Below are 24,268 nucleotides of genomic sequence, written 5' to 3' on the forward strand. Positions count from 1 at the left end.
AACTGACATATGCTTAGCCAGCTATTTTGCCCACAGAATATGAATGCACTGTCGGGATGGAAATAAAAAACATTAGTCCCTGGCATAAGGTTCAAAAAAAAGTTTGTTGTAGATGATTAACCACTCACACAAGTTTGATTCCAACTTTTATGAAAATAAAGGCATTCTTAGAATCGGAATGGAAAAAATACAGAACTCATTTTTAGAGAGAAAAAGGAAAACCTTTAGTTAAAATATTTTACAATAAAATAATTATGATTATAAATCTCTTTAGTTAAATATGTACACATTACATGTATTTTTTTTAAAAAAAGACTGGTATTGGTTAAGGTCTTCAAGCAATCTAATGCACAAATCCACCACCCTGTCAGCTTTAGAGTGTAATGTCAGTTTAACATTCTTAAACGCTTGGGTCAGGCTAATGGCTCTGCTTTGTGCAAAACATGATCAGCAAAATTAGGGAAAAAATTCTGCAAAAATCCTTAGGGTCCCATGGGATAATCACTGGAGAAGGGCTGTATACTTATACTCGATTGTAGACGGGGCTTAGAATGACCAGCGCTTAATGGAACCCCAGTACCGATGAAGTCATTCCTCGGAAAATTCGGTTGTTTTCACCGGGAAAGTCAGAGTCTTAAGAATTGTGCTTTTATGCAGCCACGTGGCCAATAAGGTAGATGTTGTCATAAAGGTGACCTACAAAATCTTCACTAATATTCTGAGCAGCCCGTCGCGTATTTCGGATAAATTCTCTTTTGGACATTTTATTCTTCACGTGAGGACTAGTGAGGTCGATGGAAAGCAGAATCAAAGAGTAGCACAGTACGTAGACGGCATCTGAGGGGGGAGGAAAAAAGAGCCTGAAATTAAAAACATTGTTGCAGATGTCATTCTGGTGGGATTAAATATATGGGGCCAAATCAGGATTAGGTCCAACTGAACACTAGCCTACACTTAGTGTTTTTCTTTCAGGTGAGAAGTTAAAGACATTGAAATAAGATCTTAAAATAAATTAATCTATTTTTTTCTCCCAGTGAGGTGCCCAATCAATGGATTATGAGGTACATGTAGCGGAAAGTGCAACACTGTACCCATTCTCAAAATCAAAATTTGGCACAGGCAGATGAAACTTTCAAATATTTTAATTTACAAGAGCCTTTAATGACAAAAAAAGAGCAGAATCTTAAGGAAGACGATATCTGATGCTCAAAATATTCTTATAGAAAGGAAAGCAATACATGACTCTTCCCATTACAGAAAAGCCCGACAGATCTCTGGATTTCATGATGGTAAAGATGGTTTGATATTACTCCTAAGAGATTCACTGAAAAACAAGCTTAAGTAAGAAAGAATTGGTAATGTGTTTAACCAGAGCATTAAGGGCAGCTATGCAACATAAATACACATACGTAATTTTATTTCCCCACTTTACATGATTACAGGCATATAACATTTTATTGGTTACCAGTGAAAGGTCATCACACCTAGTTTTATGCTACTCAGATTATAGAACCTCTAGTACTTCTGCATGTCTTAGGCCCTTAAAAAAACATAAAGTCTACTTGTGCTTGTTCAGGCGTACAAAGCACTACAAATCTCTCAAGACAGACCATGACATAGTGAGAGTTTTCCCCATGACTCCAATACAGCTGAGAATGATATTTATATGCCCTCACAGGGAGGTGTGATGCTGTAGTTTAAAGACTGAATAGCAGAGGGATGTTACAAATGAAAACATCTGGACAGGCAGAAGAACTCATCCCAGATCACAGGTAAACCTTCCAAGGCATTAGAGGACTTTAATGACTTCCCCTGCTTAAAGTCTTCCGGCCTCCCTGGCAAATTCTACTCCAGCAGTGGGCCAGGACACTGTCTATGGACAGTGACTACGACGAGTGACACATTTTATTCAGGAAGGCTTTAAAAATGAACCACATAAAGTAGCTGGGCTGAAACCAGGGTCTTCCTACCCTAATGCTGGGAGAAGTGGGCTTGAAGCCATCAATGGCTAAAAGCCATCACCGACACTGACCGGCAAGTGCTTAGGACAGTGCTCTGCACACAGTAAGCGCTCAATAAATACGATTGATAAATACAATTGATGACACATTTTACAGTAAGGGGGAGGAAGTGAAGGAGTTTGGTCATTTTTACGGGCTGGTCACTGCAGCCACATTAATGAATAATGCACACACCCGTGGTAAAGCAGACACATTGAGCTGCTACAGAAAGGCACCTCGGGGGAAATTTTGCAGCAGTGATGTGGTCTCTGCAGTTACCTTTATTCAACTACGCTATACACGCCTGAGAGTCTCTTTTTTTTGTGGTATTTGCTAAGCGCTTTACTACGTGCCAGGCGCTGTTCTAAGCACTGGGGGTGATACAACCTAATTCATTCATTCGTATTTATTGAGCGCTTACTATGTGCAAAGTACTGTTCTAAGCGCTGGGGGGGATACAAGGGGATCAGGTTGTCCCACGTGGGGCTCACAGTCTTAATCCCCATTTTACAGATGAGGTAACCGAGGCCCAGAGAAGTGAAGTGACTTGCCCAAAGTCACACGGCTGACAATTGGCAGAGCCGGGATTCGAACCCATGACCTGATTCCAAAGCCCGTGCTCTTCCCACTGAGCCACGCCGCTTCTCTAATCCTAATCAGGTTGGACACAGTCCCTGTCCCAAGGGGGGCTCACAGCCTCAATCCCCATTTTACAGATGAGGTAACTCAGGCAGAGGTGTGAAGTGCCTGGCCCAAGGTCACCCAGAGGGACCTGGGTTCTAATCCCGGCTCTCCCGTTTGTCTGTTGACTCCCAAGCCCGTGCCCTTTTTCAGACAACTAGGTGACCTGAGGTATTATTCGCAGCCAACGGTCCCAGCTAAAATCAACTGCAACGTCCGCTGACGTGAACCCTGTACTGGCATCTCTTGGGAGAAGCCGGCCTGACCTCGGGTTTCATTTGTGATACCCCAAACTTGGTAAATCTCCAGGGAGCTTTGTGTTGATTTAAGGCTTAGAAATTCTTACCAGGACTAAGGCCAAGTTCTCTCATCAAATCAGGGTTACAAGCACAGAATCTGTGTGAGAACTTTGTTATTAGAGTCTCAAGATACTCGCCGCGCTCTTCGGGGGCATGGATGTGTCGGAAAAACTCTCTCAGTGCATTTGGCAAGAACTGGTTCCTAAAGTTGTGCAAGGTCACAAGGTCATCCAAAACATCTCTCCTAGAAGAAAAAGAGAGACGAGTCATTTTCCTTTTCTCTAGAATTTTTGAAACTGAAATTCTACAATTTCACAGAACACCCCCCCCAAAAAAAATATCAAGCAAACCCCCAAACCCACACAAATATCGATTTTCAATAGGTGCATGGTGTAAAATGCCAACAGTTTGTGCTCTGAGGGCAACTATATATCTTTTGTAACTTGCCAAACACTTGGTGCAGTGCTCTGCATTCACTGAGGAGTTGCTTGAAAAATACTGTTCAGCGATTACATAATCACAGAATGCAGAAATAATCTGAAGTGAGATATATTTTTTTCATTGGTCACCTTGGGTAAACACTCCAACAGGAGTTTTATGTTCAGTTTAACATTAAGCCCCCTGTATTGCCAAATGCACTCCTGAGAAACACATCATTTTCATCAGTTAACCTACTGAGTGGTCCATGGTTCCCAAATGACTAGAATCATACAGATTCTAGATCTAGACTGTGAGCCCACTGTTGGGTAGGGACCGTCTCTATATGTTGCCAACTTGTACTTCCCAAGCGCTTAGTACAGTGCTCTGCACACAGTAAGTGCTCAATAAATACGATTGATTGATTGATTGATTGATACAGATGAGTCATGGAGATCATCAGGCACTTAGTACAGTGCTCTGCAGACAGTAAACTCAACAAATTGAGAAGCGGCATGCCCTAGTGGGTGAAGCACGGGCCTGAGAGTTTGACGAACCTGGGTTCTAATCCCGCCTCTGTCACTATACTGCTCTGTGAACAAGGGCAGGTCACTCCACTTTTCCGTGACTCAGTTACCTCTTCTGTAAAATAGGGATTAAGACTGTGAGCCCCACGTGGGTCCCGCACTGTGTCCAACCCGATTGGCTTGTATCTACCCCAGCGCTTTGCACAGTGCCTGGCACATAGTAAGCACTTAAAAAACCCATTAAAATAGCTAAACAAAACTATATGCCATTGGTGATGATCCCTGTACACCCGATCTTTCCCTTCTATGACAGACATATCATGGACACAGACACAAAGGTTTGGAATTCCATAGTTATTTAGGCAGTTTTAATCACTGCAATTTACAACTGGTGCCTAATTCCTGGAGTAAGAAAATAATCAAAATTCGCTCTGATCTGGTTAGAGAAGCAGCGTGGCTCAATGGAAAGAGCACGGGCTTGAGTCAGAGGTCATGGGTTCAAATCCTAGCTCTGCCAACTGTCAGCTGTGTGACTTTGGGCAAGGCACTGAACTTCTCTGGGCCTCAGTTACCTCATCTGTAAAATGGGGATGAAGCCTGTGAGCCCCACGTAGGACAATCTGATTACCTTGTATCCTCCCCAGTGCTTAGAACAGTGCTTTCTACATAGTAAGCGCTTAACAAATGGTATTATTATTATTATTATTATCTGGTGATGAATCTGAGTCTGAGGTTGCATGTGGATATAGTGAAATGGCTTTCCCAGACCTATTCCCTCTTTTCCATCTTGTAGATACGCAGACATTGCATTTTTTGTGTGCAGGCAATTACTTATCTAAAGAACATGAAGACCACTGGTCAAATGACCTATGACATTTCACAGCTCAAAAATCATTCAACGGTATTTATTTTGCGCAGAGCAATGTATGATACAAAAAAGAGTGGGTTGACACGTTCCCTGCCCACGACAAGTTTACACAAATCTTAGAGGTAATTTGAGATTCTAATGGAGAAAAAAAAAATCACCTTTCATCGAGATAGATCCTCAGCTTCTTCCAATTTAGTGTTCTTGTGCAGAAGATGAATTTGGCTATTTCTTTTGGTGAATCATCTATGATGCCCTTAGACATAAAGTAGTTCACTCCCTAAGGTGGAAAGACACAAAGCTACATTAATAAAAAAAAAACAAACAACAAAACACTGGCCTTTAAACTTAATTTTTATAGGCTGCTACTACAGAGCAGTAGTAGAACACTACCTACCAATTGTTTTTTGGCATGTTGCTCTAACTGGATTCAAACATGCAAAATACAAGCTCAACTTAACTCATTACTGCAACATTATGGTTGGTATTTTACATGCAATATAAGGTAGGAAATTCAAAGTTATGGCTCCTACAGCAAACAGAATGCCACTTTCTCACTCATGAAGCCAAAATATCCTTGAGGATATCCACAGCTGGGCATCCACTGTGATAACTGGCTGAACTGCAAATGACAGAGGGAAAATCAGGCTCATTACGAAGAGGAAAAATCTCACCCTCTCCAAGGACATTCCTGATACCGATCCTTTTCCTTAATACAGAGAAGTCTTGCAGCATGATCTAAAGACCCAGCAATATGCAAAGAGTAGGTGTTCAATGCTGCTGTGGATGATATTGGTCAACAAATAAGCATGGGTCCTAGTAGATATACGTGGGGGGGAGGAATATAGAAAATAATACTTCAATTTGAACCGATCGCAGTCCAGAAACAGGAATACTCTGGTTCGTTTGGCCTATCAGTATGAGGGCAGACAAAATACCAAACAGAACCGCTAAAAGTCACAGTAAGGTGTGATAACTCCAATATGCACACCTCTTAAGGCAGGACAGCATCACTGGCTCCAAAGCATTCACCTTTGAATTTCCTGTCCTGTGCATGCAAACCTTGCTAGAGGGGCATTAATGCTATTTCTTGCACCTCGTTTCTTTAGAGACGAAAACAAAGGACGAACATTGAATCGATGCTTTCACTTGTACATGGAGGTCACATTCAAATCAATGTTCCTAGTAGATTTGAATGTGCAGTCCTTGAAATGAGGCAGGTGTGTTCACTTCAACATGCAGATATCTAGACACACGCATGCGCATGGATTCTTACGTCTGGGTAACAGCGCTCAGGGAGGGAAAGGGAAATGGTGTCTTTGGCGTAAGCAATGTTCTGATGCCACGTGAAAATTCATTACTTCATTATAAGCAACACAGGGACTTTACATCTTTGTCCTATTTTTAAAACTCAGGATTAACCTCAATGCAAACCTCCTCTGACTCTCCCTTCTCCCCTCTCAAATATACTCAATTTTATACTTATAACACAGCGCTTCTGTACCTATCTGTAACTGATTTATTTATATTAATGTCTGTCTCCCCTTCTAGACTGTAAGCTCATTGTGGACAGGGAATGTGGCTGTTTATTGTTGCATTGCACTCTCCCAAGTGCTTAGTACACTGCTCCGCATGCAGTAAGCGTTCAATAAATACGAATGAATAGGGAAGTGTAATGCTCAGAGAGGCAAGTCCTCTGAAAAATTACATGTCCTCCAAATAAGGATCACATATACATTTTTTCCCCTTTGGATAATAGGGCATTTTTACTTAAATATCTAAATCTTGTGCTCCTCCTTGCATACATTTCAAGTGTTCTACAAACTTTTTTTTACATGTATGCATATTTTATGTTGTTCTAGGCTTTAATCTCTTAGAGGAAAGAAGGGGAGGAAGCAACTTAGGGCAACAGCTGACTGATGTGGGGAGAGTCTGGAAGATATGATCTGGATAGCTCTGTAATACAGAGAGGTTTAAAGGGAGTTCGCTTGAACTCTGAATTAGTGGGTCGAAACAACCAAACAAAAACCAACCCAAACCCAAACCCATCACCACATTTCGGCTCCCGGAATTGCCCTGCCTCACCCCGACTACTGGGAGACAGAGCAGGTGGCCTTCCAGCGTGTCACTGGACTTCAGGTCTCCAAAACGTGCCGATGTTGGGTCTCTCATCCCACCTTCGGGCCATGTCCCAAAACAGATTCAGGCTTGGGGCCACTAGGTCCAAATGGGATAACGGGATGCCTCCAGGAGCGAGTTATCCAACCGATCAATGGTATCTGAGTTCTTTCTCTGAGTACAATACAGTACACCATCCCTGCCCACAAGGAGCTTACAGTCTAGATGGGATCCAGTGTGGATGAACATGACGCCTCTGTAGCCCTGGATTTAGAACAGCGGATGGGACAGCTTATAGGGAAAGTCAGAATGAAACTGGTTCTCCTTCCCGATGCTCATTAAATTGTTTTTTTTTTCTGAATAGCTGCATCAGTGGTAAAGAGGAGACTAGATTTGTGAGCTACCTCCTGTCCAGGTGATGGGAATAATAACAATGATGGTATTTGTTAAGTGCTTCCAATGTGCCAAGCACTGTTCTAAGCGCTGGGATAGATACAAGGTTATCAGGTTGTCCCATGTGGGGCTCACACTCTTAATCCCCATTTTCCAGGTGAGGTAACTGAGGGGCAGAGAAGTTAAGTGACTTGCCCAAAGTCACACAGCTAAGTGGCAGAGCCAGAATTAGAACCCACAACCTGTGACTCCCAAGCCCGGGCTCTGTCCGCTAAGCCATGCTGCTCTCCCTCTGACTCCATTCATTCAATCATATTTATTGAGTGCTTATTGTGTGTAAAGCACTGAACTAAGTGCTTTGGTGAATATAAAACAAACATGGGCTCTAAGATTTTTTTTTCCAAAATTTTATTGTGCTTTGTAAGCTTTTTCCAATTTCTAAGACCTTACTTATCCCTCTTGGACTTTCTTACTCTTCTCCTGTTTCTCTCCCCACTCTGACAAGTTTATAATTGCTTCTGTGCTTTTAGTCATTGTTCATTGTTAAAAAAAGATTTTTGTACAGTGCTTTGAGCTGTTCTGGAGCAAGGACATGATACCAACTCAGAACTAAAATAACAAGCACCTGGAATTAACACAGCCTCACAGCCTGTATTTTCAAATTTATTGGGGCATTTTACACTAAGACACGGTTACTGAAAGGATGGTAATGGTTAGGTGTAGCTCATTCATTCAATCGCATTTATTGAGCGCTTACTGTGTGCAGAGCACTGTACTAAGCACTTGATGAAGACAGACGCAAAGAAAGAGGAGCCACACGTGTGCCACAAGCGCTTAGTACAGTGCTCTGCACAAAGTAAGTGCTCAATAAATACGATTGAATGAATGAATGTGCAAGGGAGAGCAGAAAGAAATACGGTAGCTGGTCAAATATTCCCTGACCAATCACTTATTCCAAAGTTAGTACTGATATTCAGACACAATGGAGATAAGTTTGGCTTTCAGATAAATTTGTCTAACCAAACTTTTCCCAGTTTCAACTTGATTGAACAATTGGCTCTCTGTTGAAATCATTACAGTACTTCAGTACATATCCGTAATTCATTTATATTAATAAATATAAATTAAGACTGAGCCCACTGTTGGGTAGGGACTGTCTCTATATGTTGCCAACTTGTACTTCCCAAGCGCTTAGTACAGTGCTCTGCACACAGTAAGCACTCAATAAATACGATTGATTGATTGATTAATGTTTCTCTCCTCCTCTGGACTGTAAACTTGTTGTGGGCAAGGAACGAGCCCACCGACTTTGTTACGCTGTACTCTCCCCAACGCTTAGTACAGTGTTCTGTACCCAGGAAGTGCTGAATAGAGATGATTGCTTGAACCATTATAAGAAGGACTCTTACATCCTGATTTTGATCCACTAGAAAGAAATGATTTTAATGGGAGAGTACAGGGATTATAGGATTACTCTCACGGGCCAATTTTAAAGCTCTGTTACGGCTGTAAATCGAAACACTACTTTTTTTCTTAACCAAAGAACTAGTGACTAATTTAAATAATTCCTGATCATAAAGTTAGCTAATCTGATTAGCATTCTTTGAAAAGTCCCTGTCACCCTTTGAAATGAATTCACTGATGTCCCTCGTTCTAAGATTTCCCCACAGTCATTGTCTGGGACTCCCCTTGAGAGGCAAAGGAGAAAGACAGAGTAGCATTTCGAGATGGGAATGGACACGGTTGATATGGCCCACGAGAAAATGATGATTTTCTTAGCAGTATACAGACCAGTCAGGAAGGGAGACTGAACACAAATCAGAATTTCTTTTAAAATCGTGGCAGTAAAAAGAGGACACAAGCATTCCTAAGTCTCTTGGTACATATATACAAATTCACACATAAAAATCAATCAATCAATCGTATTTATTGAGCGCTTACTGTGTGCAGAGCACTGTACTAAGCGCTTGGGAAGTACAAGTTGGCAACATATAGAGACAGTCCCTACCCAACAGTAGGCTCATAGTCTAGAAGGGGGAGACAGAGAACAAAACCAAACATACTAACAAAATAAAATAAATAGGATATGTACAAGATAAATAAACAGAGTAATAAATATGTACAAACATATATACAGGTGCTGTGGGGAAGGGAAGGAGGTAAGATGGGGGGATGGAAAGAGCACGGGCTTGGGAGTCAGCGGTCATGGGTTCTAATCCCACTCCATCTCTAGGCAGCTGTGTGACTCTGGGCAAGTCACTTCTCTTTTACTTTTATTTTACTTGTACATATCTATTCTATTCTATTTGTTAGTATGTTTGGTTTTGTTCTCCGTCACCCCCTTTTAGACTGTGAGCCCACTGTTGGGTAGGGACTGTCTCTATATGTTGCCAACTTGTACTTCCCAAGCGCTTAGTACAGTGCTCTGCACACAGTAAGCGCTCAATAAATACGATTGATTATCGGTGCCTCAGTTCCCTCATCTGGAAAATGGGGATTAAGACTGTGAGCCCCATGTGGGACAACCTGATTACCTTGTATTCCCCCCCATCCCCAGCACTTAGAACAGTACTTGGCGCATAGTAAGCGCTAACAAATGCCATCGTTATTATTATTTTTATTATTACCAGAAGTGCAATGTAAGTGCTTGGTGCCCTGCCAGTCTCCAGGCTCTTCGCTGTTGATTTCCAATGGTTCTGAAATGCTGAATAAAATGGGGCATCCAAAAGCGGATGCTAATTCCCACCACAAACTCTCAATCACAGAGCTTTAAGCATCTCCGCTTCTCCCCCAAACTGACACAAGTGTACTTCCTCATCCCCTTGTTGCTTTAGTTAAAAGCTCAACATTCTAGGAGAGTTAATACCTGAAGTTTGGACCGATCAGATTGGGTGCGAATCACCAAGTGCAGCACGCCCCGCTGGAAAGAGCATTTGGCTGGGAGTCAGAACACCTGGGTTCTAATCTCAGCTCTGCCTTATGCCTCGGTTTCCTCATCTGTCAAATGGGGAGCTGTTGTCCCCAACTCATAGACCGTGAGCCTCGGCCGAGACAGGGATGTTATCTGCTCTGATGGTTTTCATTCATTCATTCAATCGTATTTATTGAGCACTTACTGTGTGCAGAGCACTGTACTAAGTGCTTGGGAAGTACAAGCTGGCAACATCTAGAGACGGTCCCTACCCAACAGGGGGCTCACAGTCTAGAAGGGGGAGACAGACAACAAAACAAAACATATTAACAAAATAAAATAAATAGAATAAACATGTACAAATTAAATAAAATAGAGTAATAAATACGTGCAAACGTATATACATGTGTGATCAGCTGTGTGACCTTGGGCAAGTCACAACTTCTCTGGGCCTCAGTTCCCTCATCTGGAAAATGGGGATTAAGACTGTGAGCCCCACGTGGGACAACCTGATTACCTTGTATCTTCCCCAGTGCTTAGAACAGTGCTTGGCACATAGTAAAGCACTTAATAAATGCCATTATTATTATTATTATTATATACATACATACAGGTGCTGTGGGGAGGGGAAGGAGGTAAGGCAGAGGGGATGGGGAGACTGTGAGCCCACTGTTGGGTAGGGACTGTCTCTATATGTTGCCAACTTGTACTTCCCAAGCGCTTAGTACAGTGCTCTGCACACAGTAAGTGCTCAATAAATACGATTGATGATGATGATGGGAAGGGGAAGGAAGGGGAGAGGAAGGAGGGGGCTCAATCTGGGAAGGCTGACACCCGTCTACTTATTTTGTTGTCTGTCTTCCCCTTCCAATCAATCAATCAATCAATCAATCGTATTTATTGAGCGCTTACTATGTGCAGAGCACTGTACTAAGCGCTTGGGAAGTACAAATTGGCATCACATAGAGACAGTCCCTACCCAACAGTGGGCTCACAGTCTAAAAGGGGGAGACAGAGAACAGAACCAAACATACCAACAAAATAAAATAAGTAGGATAGAAATGTACAAGTAAAATAAATAAATAAATAAATAAATAAATAGAGTAATAAATATGTACAACCATATATACATATATACAGGTGCTGTGGGGAAGGGAAGGAGGTAAGACGGGTGGATGGAGAGGGGGACGAGGGGGAGAGGAAAGAAGGGGCTCAGTGTGGGAAGGCCTCCTGGAGGAGGTGAGCTCTCAGCAGGGCCTTGAAGGGAGGAAGAGAGCGAGCTTGGCGGATGGGCAGAGGGAGGGCATTCCAGGCCCGGGGGATGACGTGAGCCCAGACTGGGGGATGACGTGAGCCCAGACTGGGCTTCCAGACTGTGAGCCCATTGCTGGGTAGGGACCGTCTCTATACGGTGCCGACTTGTACTTCCCAAGTGCTTAGTACAGTGCTCTGCACACAGTAAGTGCTCAATAAATACGACAATGAATGATCTGATTAACCATACCTTCCACAGCACTCAGCACAGTGCTTTGTACAATCAGTGCTTAATCCCAGTTATTATTTTCTGTTTTACATGGTGCTGTCCCTTAAAATTTTCCCCAACTAGTTAGCAGATCCAAACCTGCCTCGCAAACGATAACTGCCCAAACGACCTTTATTACTGAAAACCGTTTCCCTCAGATGACGTGACAGCACTAACTCACAAAGCGTTCGGAGCTCACCCTTGCAGGCAGACACCGAGCCCGCCGTTGGGTAGGGACCGTCTCTATATGTTGCCAGCTTGTACTTCCCAAGCGCTTAGTACAGTGCTCTGCACACAGTAAGCCCTCAATAAATACGACTGAATGAATGAATGAACGAATGTTGCGATCCATTCCGTTTGTTTCCTGTTTTGGGCTAAAATTATTTCTAAAGAGGCCACCTCTGGTCTTCCCCATCCATAGTTTCCGTAGTAGGTAGTTAATTTAACACAGCAAAAAAAAAAAAAAAAGAACAAAAAAAACAAATAACACCCAAGACAGTAAAGCAGAACCACATTCATGACACGTTTCAAAGACTGTGCAGTAACACTTTAGGCTAGGAAATGAACATGCCAAGCAAATGCTGTAGGGACACAACGGAACAAATCAGAAAAAGAAACGATCATGGCCAAGGAATAACAGGTTTTGTCTAGAAGTGTGATGCCAGTGATAGAAACACGGTGCAAACGGTCTTTGCATGCTGGGGCGGGGGGCGAAGGGGCTGAAGGGAACTCTCGGTTTCCTGCACATTCTTCCGCTAGAATGTGTTCACCTGCCACGAGCGTACAAGCCATGCACGAGATCCAGATGGCACACACGCCTGGATTCACGATGCCATGCACACGACAACAGCGAGCTAGATCGTCCTACCACAAATTGTGCAGGTGTTCTCCCCCACCCCGTGAGCCACCGCCAAGTCCGGAGTTTGGTTACCCATTTCCGGGACATGTCCTTTGGAGAATCTTGTTCCCTGTGGCCGCAAGTATTCTCATTTTTATGATATTTTAATCAGGTGTGCGTCCAAAATGTCAAGTACAGAATTGGAAAGGTGGGAGAGGAAAACCTTTAAGCGACCGGAGAGGTGTCGGACATCTTATTACACGGGATAATTGGCGCTACCGCGGGTACAGTGCAGGCGGTACGGGTCGGGAAAACCGCATCTAAATCTTGGAAGTCGGAGCCCACTTTTCCCATAGGAAGAATGGTCTAAACGGCAGAGGAGAACCAGGGTTGATTGCCCTATTTTTTTTTTTTTTTTAAACAAAACTCCTCAGAATTGTGTATTCAATTACATGAGCATTTTAGCTAAATGAATGCATTTTTATTGAGCCAGGGAGGCAGCGTGGCTCAGTCGAAAGAGCCCGGGCTTTGGAGTCAGAGGTCAGGGGTTCAAATCCCAGCTCCGCCAATTGTCAGCTGTGTGACTTTGGGAAAGTCACTTCACTTCTCTGTGTCTCAGTTCCCTCATCTGTAAAATGGGGATTAAGACTGTGAGCCCCCGTGGGACAACCTGATCACCTTGTAACCTCCCCAGCGCTTAGAACAGTGCTTTGCACATAGTAAGCGCTAAATAAATGCCATCCTTATTATAAAGCCAAGTTTTACTTTGATCAAAGTCAAATGGATGTGTCCATCTCCCCTGGTACTTGGGTTCACCCCAGCCCGTCTGGCTTCCTCCCCACCCCACCCTTTTCCAAATTCCCTCTACACTGTAAGCTTGCTGTGGGCAGCAAATGTGTCTGTTTATTGTTGCACTGCACACTACCAAGTGTTCACTACAGTGCTCTGCACATGGAAAGCGCTCAATAAATACGATTGAATGAATGTATATTCCCTATCATCTCCCTCACGGTGGTTAAAATCCTCTCTCCATTTCCCCAGTGGCATCCCTACCCCTCCCCATATCCCACCCCCAGGACCATGGACCTCCATCTTAGGGTTGGAAAGTTAAGACCAGTGTCTTGGGAAAGCTGAAACAAGGGGTAAAAATCGAAATTTGCACATGCTATTCATCTTACAGCGAGGACTTCCTGTAATTTTTTTTTTTTATCAAAAGCAATTTTCTTCTCTCAAATCATCTGAGAATAATAGATGTCTGAGAAGTCGCTCCACTGGAAGCAAGTAACAGGATACAGGAGGCGCCACTATTTTTACAGTGCTCAGCAGATGTGGCAAAATTCAAACAAATGATTGGGCTAATGTAGAGATCAGAAATCCTGGTTCTTCCAGCATTTACATCGTTATTGTTTCAGGAGATAAATTCTGAACTAAAATGTTTCAGGACTCTTTAAGACTGAAAAAGTATGGAATTAGCTTTCCATCCAGTGTTTAAACCAACTCCCCAAACATTTCTTCCCAGTTAAAAGGGGAAATAGGGTTATTTCACTGTCTCCTTATTGTCACCTCCACCTCTCATACATATATTCTCAATAGTTGAAGTGAAATCCAGTGGGCAAGGGTTAGGCTTAAATTGGGCTTTCATAAGAAAATTAATAGAAGGGATTCAAAGCATTCAGAACTTTTAAGTCTCCTTCCTGACTTTGGGGCAGATCATTCCAGGTAGCTGATAATTTGAGCTCCCTCATTAGTCAGTTTTAGCCACCTTTTACCCCCGAGCTAGAAATAAGAAATAGAACCAGCTCAATTAGTCATATTTTCACTCTTTATCTCTGAACACTGTCTCCTGCAAAGCACTGATATGGCAGCGTGAGAAAGGGAAAATTAGAGGTTGGGAAGTTTTGGTCCTGAATATGATCAAGAGCTGACCCCGCATGGTCAGTGTCAAAACCTCACCTGATTTCGATGATAATAATAATTGTGGTAGCTGTTCAACGCGTACTATGTGCCAGGCACTGTACTAAGCGCTGAGGTGGAGACAAGCAAATTGGGCTGGACACAGTCTCAATCCCCATTTTCCAGATGAGGTAACAAGCACAGAGAAGTGAAGTGCCGTGCCCAAGGTCACCCAGCAGAGCCGAGTGGCAGAGCCGGGATTAGAACCGTCGACCTTCTGCCTCCCGGGCCTGAATCGGACTGCGGCCATCATTATTACCAAAGAGTGGTAAAAATGCAATCTAAAATCTTCCGGAACCCTTGGCCATTTCAAATATAGGACTGAAGCAGAAACAAACCTTTAAGGCCTCTTGCCAGGGCAGCTATGCCACAAGGCAAGCACAAACCTTATCATCACGTGCTTGTCGTGGTCCTAAATTAATAAATGAATCTAAAGGGGCCCTGGATCATTCCCGGGTTATGGCAGTACGGTCCTTAGAGAAGCAACGAGCCTGGGAGTTGGAAGGACCTGGGTTCTAATCCCGGCTCTGCCACTTGTCTGCTGTGTGACCTTAGGCAAGTCACTTCACTTCTCTGTGCCTCAGTTACCTCTTATGTAAAATGGGGTTTAAGACTGAGAGCCCCGTGTGGGACGCAGACTGAGTCTAACCTGATTACTCTGCTAGCACTTAGCACAGTTTCTGACACATAGTAAGCTCTCAAGTACCATAAAAAAAAAAAAAGGAAGAAAATGCCCAGTCCCAGGGCGGAAACATAGGTGTTTTCTACAAGGGTACAAAGGCAGAAATAGATTTGAATGAGCCCATAAAGAATTAAAGAGGCCCATGGCATTTGTATACTGTGATAATAGCAGGATTTAAACTCCCAGATTAAATTTGTGAGACCGAGGAGGGATACAGAACAAACAGAGGGGTCAGGTCTATCTCACGATTCAAGAGACCATATATTCAGAAAGGAAGAATTGTATTGGTTTTAAATAGGCACAGCTGCAAATCTGAAGTATTCATTAGCCACGCTTTTCATAATGATTATCAGGTACTTCAACAAATATCTGACTGTATGTGAAAGAAAATAGTTTATATCAACGAAAACTGTTTTGTGTCAAATTAGAATCAAATGACTGCTTAGACTAGAATTCTCTTTGTTATACTTTTGCATTTATCCATGTAACCCCTTCAAGCAATCCCAACTGTATTTTTATGGTGTGATAGTAGTGATCTACTTGTAACTATACCATTTATAAAATTTAGCAACAGTGAGGCTTTCAGAAGATGCGGCTATTTATTAACATGCCAATTTTACTCTAAAGTGTTTGGTGTATTACAAAAATCAAAGCATCTAAAATCATTTATTGGTTTATTTTTCTCATGGAAAGGGGAGAAATTTGGATTAAGAATTCAAATAGATGGTATAAGGCTAGTCTATTCTTTAAAAATGGCAATTTTTACAAACAGACACTAAGAAAATGAGAACTGATTTTGTAATTTGGAGAATTTTTTAGACCCTCTTAAAAAAAAAAAAACCCAAAACAGGGAGGGAGCATGGAAAGAACATGGGAATGGGACTCAGGAGATATCTATCTGATCCCAGATCCCTACACTGGCCTGAAGAGTGACCTTGAGCAAGTCATTCAATCTCTCTGGGCCTCAGTTCCCTCATCTGTAAAATGGGACGGGGACTATGTCTGACCTAATGACTTTATACTTACCACAGTAAAAAAAAAATATATCATTTATGAATAAATGAATTATTTAGGAATGCCAGGCAATAGCTAATCCATTAAAATAATATTTCCATTTGGAGTTACATGGCTAATGGTATTAAGTTACCTACAGTTTTGGCACTTAGATGGTATATCACCAAAAGGTGATTCTCCTAAATAAAAACAGCCCAATCATTCACTACCAGCTATTTAGTCAATATAATTTGACCAGAATGAAGTAAAATCCTATTACTGTATATGAAAAATAGTTGACAAAAGTACCTTCTGCTTCTATATGGGGCATGAACTCTTTTTAAGAGGGTTGCCCTTTTGGGCTGGGAAAAGACCGTTTACAGTCAGGTCTTCCGCAACATTTTCCCAAAACGTCGTGTGTGGAACACTGCTGGGAAACTTGGGAACATTCTTCCGCCAACATGTGCTGTCTGGATAGCACCAGAGGAATCGTTGTGAGCACGTGTGCGGCACTGCTGTCAAATGAGTCTTCCTTCACGTGGAGATGAGTGAAGGCGAGATCATCATACAGGCGTGACGGGGAGAAGTAAGGTAAACTGGCCAAATAATAAGAGTAATAAAATAGCGTTTAGGTGTCGTGAGATTTGTTTTTAAGCTCTTTCAATGCATTGTAACTTTACCTGTAAGTTTATTATACAGGAATGCTGACACATACAGGAGCAACACAGTAATAAAATGACTACAACTGTTACTAATATTAAAGCCCTCCACTTACCTCATCTGGGTTGGCATTAAAGGTGAGACTGCCTTCATCCAGCTGCATATACAATCTTCTGAAAGAAAATCCTAGAGGTGGGTTCTTATTGTATATGGAACAGTGACCCCAAGTGGATTTGCACAACCTATAAAAATACGAGCAAATCAAGCAAGAAAACATGTCACCCTATTTCATTTCCTCACTTAAACGTGTACGCAAACGCCAAAATAGGTCACAGTGGATGCTATCAGATTAATTTCTGGAATTTGGTTAACTTGGAAGCTTAAGAATTTGAAATTCGGGTTGGAATAACTTTCCTTTTTTGGAAGCCTACTTAAAAATACTAACCATTTTTTATTGCTGAGAACGAGGTTTCAGATCTATATCGACCAAGGTCCCTGTGTACGAGAGCACTCTGGGTTTTCAAGAGCGTGTTAATAAATATAGCAGCAGCGAGAATATTCAGCACATACATTTATGTTTAGTTGTTTTTAACGGGTAGACTTAAAACCGAGTTATTTTATGTTACAGAGTAGTTTTCCACAGAACTATAAACGATATGAAAGATTTGTTCCCAGGTCCTTCTACCTAGTACGCAGTATTTCAAACTTCACATCTGTAAAAAGCCCCGCTGTGAAAGAGGGTTTCCAACCGCATACAAAGAAATGGAATATTGGTTATAACTGATCTGGAAACTAATGAACTTTTATCATTAGACATGAAGGCGTAGCCGATGGTACAGTATTAACCAGAAAAACCGAGTTATACACAGAGCAGGCAACAACAGACATTTGATAAAACTCCATGTAGTTTCTGGAAGTTTTCTTTAGAGGCTGAAAAGCGTCTCAATTCATTTAAGCTTCATGATTAACACGCCAATCTTAAACCTTGTAGTTTTTGACAAAGTTTTCACTTTTAATAGTCTTAAACCCAAGCGAAGAAGCCACACGATGCCCAGAGAACAGAAATTGTCCTTTCTTACTCTTGCCCCTATCCCCTTATTTCTGTTCGGAATCTTACCCCACAATGAAACAAAGACAAGGCAAAATGCACCAGCAATAGTCTCTGCAAACTGAAAGATATTATATTACCATTTTCTACACTAACCAATCTCTGGTTGTAATCTTTCTGTGTCATAATATGTCCTAACAAGTTATTCCGAACCAATTTTTATGTAAAACTGGTTCTCCATTATTCTCCTTCCCCAATCCCAATTAAAATGGATGTCTCTAAAATATAAGCATCACTTGATATACCAATTCACTCAATCACCATGATTGTGAATACTGATTTCTTAAAGATATTTAAGAAAGATTACCACTAATTATCCATAAATACTACGTAGTTAAAAAAATGAAAACTAAAAAAAGCGAGGCGGCAATCCCACCATTTATCAACCAAGTCACTGTGTCCAAAAAGAATACAACCTTTTCAATGTTCAAACACACCATTCATTTTTCTAGGCCAGGATAGAAAATTAAGCAAACTGTTTCTAAGAAAATAGAAATGGCATTTTTCAAAAGTAAACATGCCAGGTTTAACCTCAAAAGGCAGACAAGTCCCAAATGAATCCGGGTAGCCTTCAAAATGAAATTCATAAAAAAAAATCTCAAATCTGCCAGAAGCACTTAGATATAGACCAGAAAGCCCGGAATTAGCTAATTGTCTGAAGTGAAAACGTAATATATTTTAAAACGTCCAACTCTTCAGCCACCCACCCTTACTGATCCTGATTCTGCCTTCTACTTTTAAAATCAGAAAAAAATCTTTTTAAAGTTTGTGGAGGAGTAAAGCGTACGTATTAGGAAACTAATTTTCATTCACGTCACTACTGAAGTTTTCACTTGTTGTTCCACTTACTAAGGGATTCATTTCCTGGCACTTCTAACCTTCCTCCCTCATTCCCACCCTATCCGACGGAGGAAATTCTTAAGTACAGTACCTTAACCAAAACACGGAATTTCAAGGACAGGGAGAGAGATCCTGATGGTTATATCTGTTTACTGAGCTGGGAAGCCCTTTTACACCACCGACTGATTCTGGCAGTGCTGATACGAAAAGAAAAGGGCTGGGGGTGGTAAGAAGTCAGAACTACTTATATTTATTACAGGGATCATAATATAGCTGGAGGAAACCCCGACCATGGACTGTGCTGAGGTCCATTTGATAGTCTAATGATTTCTCCCGGAATGACTACCTAAAATACGTTCCTCAAAGTTAGCCACAAAAGGCTCCAAGGCAGTGCGGCTGATTTGACGGTTAAATGTGAAAAGTAATCTTAATCACATCTTGGTGGTAAAGGAACGTATACAAACCCAGTTTCAACGATCCTTTAGTGGGTGCCAGCAAATTTAGGTCCTGAAGAGAAAAAAACATGAGCTTTGCGTATAAATGATTAAAAGACATTAAGGGAAGTCTCTGGGCAGAATATAAAATTCGACACAAAGCGACTGACCAGAATAGTTCCATAATTCAGACAATTTATGTGCTCTGACAAGCTTTCCAGGTTTAGAGTTTAAATTTTAACTTCTCTGTTGGATGCTTAGTTAGATCTCCGTGACAGAAGGATTTCCAAGTTTAACTCAACCTCCATCTACTTCTATTTATTTATGATGACAATCCAGCATTTAGGCACTCCCCCTCTAAAAATAACAGTAACAATAATAATGATAAAAACAATAAATAATGGCATTTCCCCTATCCCTAATCTATTAGGTGTAGTGGACAGAGCACAGGCCTGGGAGTTGGAAGGTCATGGGTTCTAATCCCGATTCCTCCGCTTGTCAGCTGCGTGACCTGGGGCGTGTCATTTCACTTCTCCGTGCCTGTTACCTCATCTGTAAAATGGGAATTGAGACTGAGAGCTCCATGTGGGACAGAGGCTGTGTCCAAATCACCTTGCTTGTATCCACCCCAGTGCTTAGTACAGTGTCTGGCACATAGTATGTGCTTAACAAATACCAAAATAGTGATAATAACTGTATTTCTTATTATTTAATACTATTTTAATGGCTGTCTTCCACTGTACATTGTAAGCTCCTTTGGGTAGGGATCTGGTCTACCAACTTTGTAGTGTTGTATTTCCTCAAGTGCATAGTACAGTGCTCTGTACACAGTAAGCAGCTTCATTTATTCATTCATTCAATCGTATTTATTGAGCGCTTACTGTGTGCAGAGCACTGTACTAAGCGCTTGGGAAGTACAAGTTGGCAACATATAGAGACGGTCCCTACCCAACAGCGGGCTCACGGTCTAGAAGGGGGACTTCTAGAAGCTTCATAATAATAATAACAATAATAGTAATAATAGCATTTATTAAGCACTTACTATGTGCCAAGCACTACTCTAAGCGCTGGGGGGGATACAAGGAAATCAGGTTGTCCCATGTGGGGCTCACAGTCTTAATCCCCATTTTACAGATGAGGTAACTGAGGCACCGAGAAGTTAAGTGACTTGCCCAATGTCACATAGCTGACAAGAGGTGGAGCCGGGATTAGAACCCGTGACCTCTGACTCCCAAGCCTGTGCTCCTTCCACTGAGCCACGCTGCTTCTCTAAAACCATTCATAAATACCATCGAATGACTGATTTCCTGAGCACTTACTGTACGCCAGGCACCGCACTAAGCACTGGAGCAGGATACATGAAGCCCCTGTTCCACATGGGGCTCACGATCTAAATTGGAAGGACTAGGTGACTTGTCCAAGGTCACCCAGAAGGCAAGTGGCTGAGCCTGGAACAATCAAATTAATCAATCAGTCATATTTATTGAGCGCTTACTGTGTGCAGAGCACTGTACTAAGAGCTTGGGAAGTACAAGTTGGCAGCATATAGAGACAGTCCCTACCCAACAGTGGGCTCACAGTCTAAAAGGGGGAGACAGACAACAAAACCAAACATACTAACAAAATGAAATAAATAGAATAGATACGTACAAGTAAAATAGAGTAATAAATATGTATAAACATATATACATATATACAGGTGCTGTGGGGAAGGGAAGGAGGTAAGATGAGGGGGAAGGAGAGGGGGACGAGGGGGAGAGGAAGGAAGAACCGAGGTCTTCGGACTCCCAAACTGGTGCTGACTCCAATAGGCCATGTTGCTTCTCATTAACCATTCGACTGGAGGGTAGGCAGGGGAAATAAGAAGAACAATTTTGCAGTGGTAACAACTCGACTTCCCAAGCGCTTAGTACAGTGCTCTGCACACAGTAAGCGCTCAATAAATATGACTGACTGAATGAATGATAAAAAGGTTTTTATGCAGGATGGTGCGATTACTGGCTAAAGCTTAGTTTTTTGAATTATTTGTGGATTTCAATTTTCCATGGTATTGGTCTATTATAGAGCATCAGTGAGGAAGGTAAAACGATTTTACCGTGAAAACAAATTGATTTAAGGAAGGTGGGCATTTCAAGTTAGGTAACCTGCATTTCCTTGTACCTTTGACCCATTTTTCCTGATTAGCATTCCATAATGCTAATGCTGAGAAGCAGCGTGGCTCAGTGGAAAGAGCCCGGGCTTTGGAGTCCGAGGTCAGGGGTTCAAATCCTGGCTCTGCCAATTGCCAGCTGTGTGACTTTGGGCAAGTCACTTCACTTCTCTGGGCCTCAGTTCCCTTATCTGTAAAATGGGGATGAAGCCTGTGAGCCCCCGTGGGACAATCTGATCACCTTGTAACCTTCCCAGCACTTAGAACAGTGCTTTGCACACAGTAAGTGCTTAATAAATGCTATTATTATTATTATTATTATTATAATTCACTTTGGTGAAGTAACTGGATTTTAGTTTTAATGACAAAATTTCATTCCTATTTACTGTTATTATTATTATTTATTGAGAGAGCTACAGGAGGGATAGTTAAAACACACGTGAAAACACCAGAATGAGCGACCTTTAGTACTGTAATTCAGCTGTTAACTCTGAGGAGACTGTGGAACTGTAAAACCTACCCATTTCGAAGAATCTACCTAAGAAGTTTATTCAGATTTAAGTACTGAATTAAGCCTGGCGTGACTTGGATCATTATTGTAGTACAGTGCTCTGCACACAGTAAGCGCTCAATAAATGCAATTGAATGAATTATACAGAACATGCGAGGAACTGAGTATTAATAATGGAGAGAAGAGGGAGATGATCAGAGCCAAATCAACCTATTCTAAATAGAAGTTTATTCATATTTAAGTACTGAATTAAGCCTGGCGTGACTTGGATCATTATTATAGTACAGTGCTCTGCACACAGTAAGCGCTCAATAAATGCGATTGAATGAATTATACAGAACATGTGAGGAATTGAGTATTAATAATGGAGAGAAGAGGGAGATGATCAGAGCCAAATCTACCTATTCTAAATAGAAGCTTATTCAGATTTAAGTACTGAATTAAGCCTGGCGTGACTTGGATCATTATTACAGTACAGTGCTCTGCACACAGTAAGCGCTCAATAAATGCGATTGAATGAATTATACCAAACATGCGAGGAATTGAGTATTAATAATGGAGAGAAGAGGGAGATGATCAGAGCCAAATCTACCTATTCTAAATAGAAGTTTATTCAGATTTAAGTACTGAATTAAGCCTGGCGTGACTTGGATCATTATTACAGTACAGTGCTCTGCACACAGTAAGCGCTCAATAAATGCGATTGAATGAATTATACCAAACATGCGAGGAATTGAGTATTAATAATGGAGAGAAGAGGGAGATGATCAGAGCCAGGAAAACCAGCCGAGATTTCTGAAGGGCCTCCAAATTGAAACCCTTGACTTGTTGTGCCTGTTTTTTGCAAAGACTCAGTACCTGAAAACAAAGCAGAACAAAACTTAAAAAAAAAAAAAAAAGCCAGGGAATTTTGGAATTGAGACCAGCTATCATATGAGATGGCCAGAATCGGCTGTGACAGGTCCCATCCCGCTCTTGATCGGTCACTCCTCCTTTAAGTGAAAAAGGATTATTCTTTGCTTTTGTGTCACCGTGTTTTCCGCAAGGGCAGAAGGATTAGATTGACTACGGCCCCATGGCTTCCGACGAACAGGACATGATAAAAGGGGCAGGTCCTTTCGACGGCACGCACCCAGGCTTCCTCCCCGCCCTGGACACTCTGTTTCTCCGAGCTCGCCGCGATCATGCTACACCGCCAAGCTTTTTCAAATCAAATCCAGGCGGGCTGAGCCCTTTCAACTCACCCTTGCCAGAGGAGCTCGTCGTTAGCCAGGTCCTGCCAGACGCACGAGGCCAGGCAGAGGTCAGTTGCGTTCAGGTACGACAGGATGGTGAAGCTCAGCTCGGGAGGCAGCATTTCCAGGTTGATGAAGCCCTCCTGTTCTTTCGCCTTCCTCGTCTTCAGGAGGTGGTGGAGGTCGATGCCCGCGGGGGCCTGCTTACGATGGTGGCCGGGGGCCATCCTCCGGCCCGCTTCTCTGGGGAGGTAGCCTTGTTCGCTGAAATCTTCCTGCTGCAGCTGCTGGTTTCTGGCCACCCTCCACAGCCCCTGACCCATCTGCAAGTCTGCCGGAAAAGAAACAACAAAAAAAACCCACACCGGTAATAAAGAGTCGGCTCCAAGTTACTTGCCCGGGTTCTCCTACGATCGATGGACGAACCGACGCCAGAGTGCCGCACCTTCTCCACGGCGTGAGGAGTTTTAAAGCTTCCCTCTCGAAGCTGGAAGACTTGAGGGAGGACATTACCAAGTTTAGGGAGGGGAAAAAAGATAGCGCTTTAGAGATGTCCACTGATTTTATCATCACCTCTCCGCCGGGATGCTAACGCGCTCTTTTTAAAGCGCACGGCAGACACCGTTTTTCATCTGGCAAGGTCTGAAAATTAGTGATGGCCTAAAGACTCTTACAGATTATTATTAGACGGGCTTATGGGCTAGTATTAAATTCAGCTCTGATCGCAGCACAAGACTTCAGTTAAAAGGCCTCCAGACCCTGCTTTTTATCACAACCTAAGCTACCCGCTTTATACCAACAGGCCAGATGTGTAACAGCTGTGTAGCTGGCTTTTATTTTAATTCTTGCCAGTTACATTTATGGTGTAGACTGTAATAAAATGTAACATAGGCCCTGAAGTCTAATTCAGTAACCCTGTAAATTAGACACCTAGATTGCAATGACGACTATATCAGTGATGCCTTGTTCTTGCTAAATGGGTAATACGCCAGTTCAGTCCAAACGTGGGACCAAGTTAAAAACTGAAACAGTAACAGCCTAAGCAAGGATTTCTTGCTACCAGATTTCTCACAATAGTTACACAAATAAGAACGATGATCTTTTCAGATATTCTACTGAAAAATTCTGATAC

The 24,268-nt window shown here is 42.2% G+C and overlaps 1 protein-coding gene across 2 annotated transcripts in view; it reads right to left on the minus strand.

The window, feature by feature from the left end:
- Nucleotides 1–199: 199 nt before the first annotated feature.
- FBXO8 (F-box protein 8) overlaps nt 200–24,268 on the minus strand; it is a 44,578-nt gene continuing 20,509 nt past the window's right edge. The window contains exons 2-6 of one of the 2 annotated variants that reach the window (XM_038754983.1): nt 23,146–23,467; nt 16,975–17,101; nt 4,951–5,069; nt 3,118–3,224; nt 200–837 (exon numbers count right to left, since the gene is read on the minus strand). In XM_038754983.1, coding sequence (XP_038610911.1) covers nt 650–837; nt 3,118–3,224; nt 4,951–5,069; nt 16,975–17,101; nt 23,146–23,459 — 855 coding nt within the window. In that variant the 5' untranslated portion in view covers nt 23,460–23,467 and the 3' untranslated portion in view covers nt 200–649. Of the gene's footprint in view, nt 838–3,027; nt 3,225–4,950; nt 5,070–16,974; nt 17,102–23,145; nt 23,468–24,268 lie in introns of both variants that reach the window. The other variant, XM_038754982.1, reaches the window with a different exon arrangement.

Source organism: Tachyglossus aculeatus, chromosome 12 (assembly GCF_015852505.1).
Source record: "Tachyglossus aculeatus isolate mTacAcu1 chromosome 12, mTacAcu1.pri, whole genome shotgun sequence".
Classification (NCBI taxonomy): domain Eukaryota; kingdom Metazoa; phylum Chordata; class Mammalia; order Monotremata; family Tachyglossidae; genus Tachyglossus; species Tachyglossus aculeatus.